This window comes from Rhinopithecus bieti, unplaced genomic scaffold (assembly GCF_001698545.2).
Source record: "Rhinopithecus bieti isolate Rb0 unplaced genomic scaffold, ASM169854v2 scaffold_14839, whole genome shotgun sequence".
In the NCBI taxonomy this organism is placed as follows: domain Eukaryota; kingdom Metazoa; phylum Chordata; class Mammalia; order Primates; family Cercopithecidae; genus Rhinopithecus; species Rhinopithecus bieti.
The window spans coordinates 345,018-354,254 of NW_016808133.1; the positions used below are offsets into that span (position 1 = coordinate 345,018).

The window sequence follows — 9,237 nt, forward strand, 5'->3', positions numbered from 1 at the left end:
AAATTATTCAAATACAAACTGAGTTTTCTGTGATGATCCTTTTCAGTTAAAGGCCACTTAACTCTAGGTAACGGCCATCTGGTTTCCTCTCATTCACTCCTTAAATTAATACCCTTTCCTTTTCAAATGTATGTGCTCTAAACAGTACTCTAGGTCTTCCATGTTAAATGTAGACATGAAGAAAATTAATACAAAGAAGATGAATTGAAATGCCAAAATCAGTAAGTGACACAGACATGTAGATTCCCTATCTGCTAATGGTGTACATAGGTCAGTCAGCACTCCTGTACGGAACCTGAAGATCCTTCAATTATGCCAGTTCCCCTTCTCTTCCACTTATGGACTGCCTCTTCAAGAGCAGGGGGTCTGTTTCCCATCTGATGGACCACCTACCTTCTTTTCTTTAACTCTACTTTCTATCTCCAAAAATCCACTGAGTATTCACATTACTGATTAGCTATGTCTTCCAGAGCCATTGGTAATCGCACGTCAACCTTACATAAAAATGGAATATTCATGCATTTTCTATGTATTTTTAAAGCCATTATTTGTGGCAGAAGCTCATTAGTGTGCTTTCAGAGACACTGAACACTGAACACTCTGTTGAAGAAATTCAAATGGCTTTTAAAATAAAAAGACAAAATCATTATCTCTCTCTAGAGGATAGTTTTATCCTTGAAGGTTTACTATTCGAAACCTCATGACAATAAAATGCTGAGGGAAGTTTTTGAAAGTACAAATGTGATAGTTTTCAGATGATGTTTGCAAAGTTGAAATATTGTGCATACTATTAGGAATTCAGTGGAATGCAGGAGCAGAAGCTCTCTGGTGCTTAGCGAATGAATGAATTTTTTTTTTTTTTTTTGCCTTGCAGGTGAAAAAGGTGTGAGGGTTGAACTCAATAAACCTTCAGATTCAGTCGGTAAAGACGTCTTCTAGAGCCTTTGATCCAGCAATACCCCACTTCACCTACAATAATTGTTGACGCTATTTGTTAACTTGTGAATAAGAATAAATGGGATAAAGAAAAATAGACAACCAGTTCGCATTTTAATAAGGAAACAGAAACAACTTTTTGTGTTGCATCAAACAGAAGATTTTGACTGCTGTGACTTTGTACTGCATGATCAACTTGGAATCTGTGATTGCTTACAGGAAGAAGATAAGCTACTAATTGAAAATGGTTTTTACGTCTGGATATGAAATAAGTGCCCTGTGTAGAATTTTTTTCATTCTTATATTTTGCCAGATCTGTTACCTAGCTGAGTTCATTTCATCTCTCCCTTTTGTATATCAAGTTTGAATTTGGGATAATTTTTCTATATTAGGTACAATTTATCTAAACTGAATTGAGAAAAAATTACAGTATTATTCCTCAAAATAACTTCAATCTATTTTTGTAAACCTCTTCATACTATTAAATTTTGCCCCTAAAAGACCTCTTAATAATGATTGTTGCCAGTGACTGATGATTAATTTTATTTTACTTAAAATAAGGAGCACTTTAATTACAACTGAAAAATCAGATTGTTTTGTAGTCCTTCGTATCTTACACTAATTTGAACTCTTCAAGATTGCTGCTTTTTTTGACATTGTCAGTAATGAAACCTAATTGTAAAACAGTTGCCATTTACTACCAATAACTTTTAGTTAATGTTTTATGAGGAAAAAGACACAATAAGAAGAGTTTAATTTTTTTTTTCTTTGTTTTTTGAGACAGTCTTGCTCTGTTACCCAGACTGGAGTGCAGTGGTGCATTCTCGGCTCACTGCAACCTCCGCCTCCCAAGTTCAAGCAATCCTCCCATCTCAGCCTCCCAACTAGCTGGGACTACAGGCACACACCACCATGCCTGACTAATTTTTGTATTTTTAGTAGAGACGGGGTTTTGCCATGTTGCCTAGGCTGGGGTTTAAGTTAAATTTTTTTAAAAACTAAAGTGACTGGCACTAAGTGAACTTGAGATTATCCTCAGCTTCAAGTTCCTAAGATAAGGGCTTTCATAAGCTTTCAGGTATATGTATCCTGTAGATGTAGACAATAATGTCCCATTTCTAAGTCTTTTCCTTTTGCTTCTCCTTAAATTGATCGTACTTCCAAATTTGCTTACTTTTTTTCCTAATGCTGTGATCTATCTGATCTGCAGACAAGAACGTTGTCTCTGTTGAAGAGCATCAAGGGGAGATTATGTACACATTGAAACCGAAGTGTGTTGTTACCGACTTAATGTGCAGTAACTCCTCACATATCTGTTAAGGCATTTCCCAGATGTGATGCCAGCCTTCTTACCTGTACTGAAAGATGTTTAGCTTAGAAAAAACAAAACAGGTGCAAAATCAGATAATTTTATTTTGTTTCATGGGTTTTATTTACTTTTTAAACAACGAAGGAATATTAGAAAATCACACAAGGCCTCCCAGACTTGTTATTTAAAGAATGCATTGGGACGGATGGCTTAGACTTCACTTTCCTAGGCTTTTTAGCAAAACCTAAAGGGTGGTATCCATATTTTGCATGAATTATGGGTGTAAGACCTTGCCCGCTTAGGTTTTCTATCTCTGTCCTTGATCTTCTTTGCCAAAATGTGAGTATACAGAAATTTTCTGTATATTTCAACTGTTTTTAGCATCTGTATAGTTTGTATTCAGTTAGAGACCTTTTCTATGGGAAGCTCAGTAATTTTTATTGAAAGATTGCCATTGCTATTCATGTAAAACATGAAAAAAAATTGGGTAGCGAGGCCAACAGTGTGGACTTAGGGTGGGATTGAATGTTCAGTATAGTGACCTCACTTAGGAGAATTTGCAGGAGAAAGTGAGGGTTTCTTGTTGTTTTTTCCTCGCCCATATTCAGTTTTGTTCTACTTCTTCCCCTTCCTTCCAGATGATAACATCACTTCTCTACAGTAAGTGCCTCTGCCAGCCCAACCCGGGAGCGCAAGTTGTCTTTGCCATCTGGTCTATAGTACAGTGCGCGGCGTTAGGCCGCAACTCAAAAGCATTATCTTTTTTAGGGTTAGTAGAAATTGTTTTATGTTGATGGGAGGTTTGTTTGATTATCAAGATGTACAGCCACAGCCTTTTAATTTGGGAGCCCCTGTTGTCATTCAAATGTGTACCTCTATAGTTGTAAAAAGTATCAGATTCTACTATCTGTGGGTTGTGCTTGCCAGACAGGTCTTAAATTGTATATTTTTTGGAAAAGTTTATATACTCTCTTGGAAATCATTGTGAAAAGATCAGGAAATCAGGATGGCCATTTCTTTAATATCCATTCATTTCATGTTAGTGGGACTATTAACTTGTCACCAAGCAGGACTCTCTTTCAAACAAAATTTAAAACTGTTTGTGGCCTATATGTGTTTAATCCTGGTTAAAGATAAAGCTTCATAATGCTGTTTTTATTCAACACATTAACCAGCTGTAAAACACAGACCTTTATCAATAGTAGGCAAAGATTTTCAGGATTTATATGCAGATAGACTATACAGTCATGTAATTTGAAAAGCAGTGTTTCATTATGAAAGAGCTCTCAAGTTGCTTGTAAAGCTAATCTAATTAAAAAGATGTATAAATGTTCTTGAAAACATTATGGTGGTTATTTCCAGCTGTCTTTGTTTTTTAATCCTTTATCATACATTGGCTTTCCAAATGATCCCTTTCATCAGATAAAGCTTTTCTGGCTTAGTGCAGGACATTTGGTGTAACTTTCTATAAATGATAATGAAGGAAAGAGAACAGTAAACATAGGAGTTCAACAATTTTAGAAACATCCCTGGGGTCATTGACTGTGTGTGGGATCCATGAATTCTGTTTGGATTCTCAGCACTTGAATTCTTGCCCTTTTAATAGGACTTTTACAATTATTTTAACATTCATAGCTGTTGACAGATCTGTATCACCCCTCTGCTGCAAAAGGAAGTGGGGTTAGGCACTTATCTCTAATTGTCATAGATGTACCATTGTGTATATGCAAAAAAGTTTAACTTGTGTAGTCATACACTAAAATATGAGAGCTCTTATGAAGGTGAGATCAAAATACATGTTTATACATCTGTTATTAAAAAAAAAATTTCCCATGGTGTTATTTTCCAGCCTTAGAACATTTGGGAATTGCACTGAAATATAGCTGGGTGGATTGAAGGAAAGGGCAAATGAGTTTGAGATGAAGTTTGAGAAGTGCTTTTTGTATATAAAAAAAGCCTTAGGTCTCATACACCTTAAACAGTTGTATGAGACCTAAATGAAATACAGTGTGCAAAGTACCTTACAATGCATGGAACAAAGTAGGCCTTCAACGAGGATTATTCCCCTTTCCTTTAGCAATATGATAGCATAATTCCAGAGAGAGAAAATTGGGTTAATGAACTTTGAATAGCTAACGGTTTTATCAGTTGTAAATGTGAATCATGTGGAAGCAGGAGTGTTGTTTTTATTAATGACAGGTCTTACTTTATAGCTTAGATTTAAATTAAATTACTGGTGCAAGGCACTGCGTCAGATTATTTTCCCAAAGTGCATGTGATCCAAGAAAGAGAGCTGTGTTTGGGTATGAACTGCAATGATACATATTTATGTCATATCTAATAACATAATTGTATGTTGGATTTTTTCAGTTTATAAATATTCAGAAGTAACTATCTAGTCTCCATTGCTTCAAAGATAATTGTTTAGACTTCTCAGGTCATGAATTTATCCCCCAGATTCTGTTTTTGGTTTGAATTTTATCTGAACCATGGCGATGCACAAGTACGTACCATGGAACCAGTGAGATGTGTGCAGGGCATGGCCTCGTGAGCTGGAAATAGTTTCATAAGTAGAACACACTAAATGTAAGCCACTTCACAAGATAGGGAGAGCCTAAACAGCTGCGAGTAACTGAAGCTCTTTTTATTAAATAATTACTAAACAATCGTCAAAATTATTGATAGTTTTGCTCTGAACAAGATATCCTTGGGGTCAAAAGTTACTGGATAAGGTCTTTACTTCATTGAGATTAGGATGTTTTCTGCCAAAATTATTCCAAATGTCTTCTACAAAATACCTTTATACTTTTTTTTCCTAGTACATGCAAAATGTAGGCAAAGCAAATTTTGTCTCCATTTATAATTGAAACAGGATCAGAGAAGTGACTTGCTCACAGTCACAAAGCTTGTAAATGGTAGAGAGCCAGGAATTGAGCGTGGGCTTTCCTTTTCTTGTTTAATTTTGTTCAAGTGGCTAAATCAACTTGTCTGTGGTTAAGAAAAACAGTAGTCCCAGTTGGTCATGGTGGCTCAGCCTGTAATCCCAGCACTTTGGGAGGCCAAGGCAGGCAGATCACTGAGGCAGGAGTTCGAGACCGGCCTGGCCAACATGGTGAAACATTGTCTCTACCAAAAATACAAAAATTAGCCTAGTGTGGTGACACACACCTATAGTTCCAGCTACTCAGGAGGCTGAGGCAGGAGAATCACTTGAACCTGGGAGGCAGAGGTTGCAGTGAGTCTGTGCCACTGCACTCTAGCCTGGGCAACAGAACGAGACTGTGTCTCAAAAAAAAAAAAAAAAAAAAAAAACTGCCTTAATTCTTAATTCTTAATTTAAAAAAATTAAAAAACAGTAGTCCCTCACCTTCTTCCCCTGAGAAAACAAGTTTGAACTGTTTTAAATGATTCTTTGGATATCTCCCCGCCCAGTAGTTTAGATAATATAATTGCATTGCTGCATCTTGATTTTTCTCAAGTGTTAACGCATTTTCTCCTAACTTCTCCACATGGCAGCTCTCTCTCCAAGGTTCCTCCATCTCTACCACACATAGGCAAGCAGACATCTATCTCCCCTGGTCTTCTGTTATTATGCTGTAACCGAGATCAGGTTTGTGTTCCTGTTATGGCTGTGCTAGTCAAAGCTGAGACATACAGTAAAATCATGTTGACTTTACTTTCTTCCACAACTTACTTTTTCCCTTAATGTCTTCATTTTTTGTTTGTTCCCTGTGACTTCTAACTTGCGTCCATCTGAACTGGTTGCCCTTACCGCCTGGGGCACAGCTGTCTTTCTTGGGTCTCCCTTCACCTGTGTTCTAGAGATTCCCTTCACCACTCTGTTTCCTGGATCTCATGTCTTCATCTTCCTTGATTTACTGAATGGAGCATGCCCTCTAATACTTCCTGTAGAAATGCATGGATGATAAATTTTCTGAGACCAGTATCTTTGTTTTACCACTACATTTCATTGGTAACTTTGGAAATCGTGTTCCAGAATTTTGAAAGAATTGCCTCACTGCTTCTAGGTTCCTGTGTGTGGATACTGAGAAATCTGAAGCCATTCTTATTTCCGATTCTTTCTGTGTAATCTTTCTTTGTGGAAGCTCATAGACTATTCTTATCCCAGGGCTCCGTAGTTTTATAGTGTGCTTTAATGTGTGCCAGTTGTCAACCTCTGTGCTAGGAATGCAGACTGTAAAATCACACCCCACCAGTTTGGGACATTTGAAACATTTTCTTCCTCCATTCTCTGTTCTTTCTGGCACTCCTTTGTCCAGGCAGGACCTTTACTGGTTTGAACCCATTTTCTCCTCTAGTTACTGTGTATCTTCGTCTTGACTTTGGGTACATCTGTTTTCCCATTCTTCTGATGAGGATATGATGTCTGCTATCACGTTTCTAAATTTCAGGAACTCTTTTTTTGTTCTCCAATTTTAAAGTACGTAATCTCTTAATTGATACAGTATTTAACATTTTTTTCTGTTTCAATTTTTGTCTTTCATGCTGAAAATTTTCCTTAAATGTCTGGTACTTCTTGCTTGTGTGTTTACATTTAAGAGGAAGGTACTGGAGCTTCTGGTTTTCCAAGGAATATTGGGTGCTTCCTAAATCTAAAGCTCTATCGTAGTCTTCCAAAAACCATAAAGACAAAAGACAGCCGTCACTCATAATCTGTGCCTACAGCATATCTATGAGACAGAAAAAAAATTCAACTTTGTCCTTTTTTTTTGAGACAGGGTCTTGCTCTGTCACCCAGGCTGGAGTGCAGTGAAATGATCAGGGCTCCCTGCAGCCTTGACTTCCCAGGCTCAAGTGGTCTTCCCACCTCAGCCTCCTGAGTAGCTAGGACCACAGGCACATGTCATGCCTGGGTAATTTTTTTTATTTTTTTGTCCCTCTATGTTGCCCAGGCTGGTCTTGAACTCCTGGGCTTAAACGATCCTGCCCCCCTCGGTCTCCCAAAGTTGCTAGGATTACAGGATTGAGCCATCACGCTTGGCCAAAAAGCTTCACCTTATGTGGAGGCAGAGAAAAGCACATCTGACACTAGAGCCAGCATCAGAACCCTCGTGAGGGCTGAGAGTCAGGTGGAAACTAGAGGGTAAAGATGGGGCAGCAGGGGCCTAGAGTGGCAGTAGAAAGGAAAAAAACAGGCCAGGTGTGGTGGCTCGCACCTGTAATGCCAGCACTTAACTGGTGGCATTTAACTTATCAACAGAACGTTCTTGAATCAAGGAACTCAGCCACACAAAACCCTTGCCCCTGCCTACAGAGAACCAACTGGTTTTGCAAGACAAGGAAAATAAAACCTTTTAAAATGAGCAGAAAACAGAAGATAACATCCATAAAAACTACCTGAAGAAAAAAATGAGAATTAATTTACAGCTGATGAAAATTCTCAACCATAGGCAGAAGAAAACTACCAATATCTAGTCTGAATTAAACAGGCCTTTGCAGAAATAAAAATTAACATGTGAAGTTAGAAATTTAAATCTCAAAAGGAAAATGGACCAAAGAGGGAAAAATCACTGATGAAGCTGCAAAAAATTGAAGTAACTTAGCAAAGGAAAAAGATGAACTAACTCAATTTAAGCTACAAGGTGACCAACTGGAAATACAATGAAGGGCACTGAAAAAAAGGTAGGGAAGCAGCTGAGAACAGAACAGTTACAAAGGGTTAGAAAGTAGGACACACACACGTGCTCCCTTGTGGTGTAGTTGCACAATAAAATGCCATACATCAGTGAGACCAGACGATCTACAAACCCAACAATTCGAACGACTTGTGGAGAAGCTGGACTCCAGCCTCTGCACATGGATCGCATGAAGGTGGCTGTTTGAATATTTGGTGTTTAGAAAACAACAAACATATGTGGGTCCGTATAAAAATAAAGCCACTTAGACGTGTGTAGATACGTATATGTATACATACACACACACACACACATATATTTTAATTTTAATTTTTTTTTTTAATTTTTGAGACAGTCTCGCTCTGTCGCCCAGGCTGGAGTGCAGTGACGCGATCTCGGCTCACTGCAACCTCTACCTCCTAGGTTAAAACAATTCTCGTGCCTCAACCACCCGAGTACCTGGGATTACAGATGCACACCACCACGCCTGACTCATTTTTGTATTTTTCGTAGAGACAGGGTTTCACCATGTTGCCCAGACTGGTCTCAAACTCCTGGCCTCAAGGGACTCACCCACCTCGGCCTTCCGAAGACCTGGGATTACAGGCATGTGCCACCATGTCCAGCCAATATTTACCTATTGAATTATTTTAAAGGCGTACAAATACATATAATGAGTCCTATGAGGAATCTTTTGTTTTAAAAAAAAGGTACTCTCCCAGCTTTCATGCAAATCCAGGTTATATATTTAGTTTACCACAAATGCTTACAACCTGGAAATGATCTGGGTCTCAAGAGTGTTCTAGCTTGAAAATATGCCTATAACTTTGATTCTTCAGAAGTCTAGAGAAGAATCGGTGTTCATTAAGGTGTTTATTTGCAGAGGCGTATAACCATGGAACATGAGAATACCTAGCCCTGACATGCACTTAACACCAAAAACTCCCTGTTTGCTCTTTCAGACCTCTCAGGTAGAGGCAAACACATAGTTCAGAGTACTATAAGAAACAGTGCAGAAGTACAGGTCTTGCCTTCTAGAAGATACCCTGTTAAGCATGATCTTGTTTTGCCGTATCTGGGTACCGGTTTCTTTCTTGCAGGAGACTACTATGTTACATGTTCAGAGTGAAAGATGAAATGCTTGAAAACAGGTTTAGGGAGACTAAAGTGTTCTGTAGATCAGTCTTTGTTTGAACAAGCACACATTCTTGGCCTGCTGTGTCCCCTCAAAGAACTTGAGATCCTAACCTGTTCTTTCCTATCTATGAATCAACTGGTAATTAGTATTCCAGATCTCGGCAAGTTTCTTTTTTTTTTTTTTTTTTTTATAATTCATATATTTTTTTTTTTTTTTTT

The 9,237-nt window shown here is 38.1% G+C and overlaps 1 protein-coding gene across 1 annotated transcript in view; it reads left to right on the plus strand.

Moving 5' to 3' along the window:
- Positions 1-3,591, plus strand: part of EGLN1 (egl-9 family hypoxia inducible factor 1) — a 60,152-nt gene extending 56,561 nt beyond the window's left edge. The window contains 1 exon segment of the mRNA XM_017885570.1: positions 875-3,591. Coding sequence (XP_017741059.1) covers positions 875-939 — 65 coding nt within the window. The 3' untranslated portion in view covers positions 940-3,591.
- Positions 3,592-9,237: the final 5,646 nt, after the last annotated feature.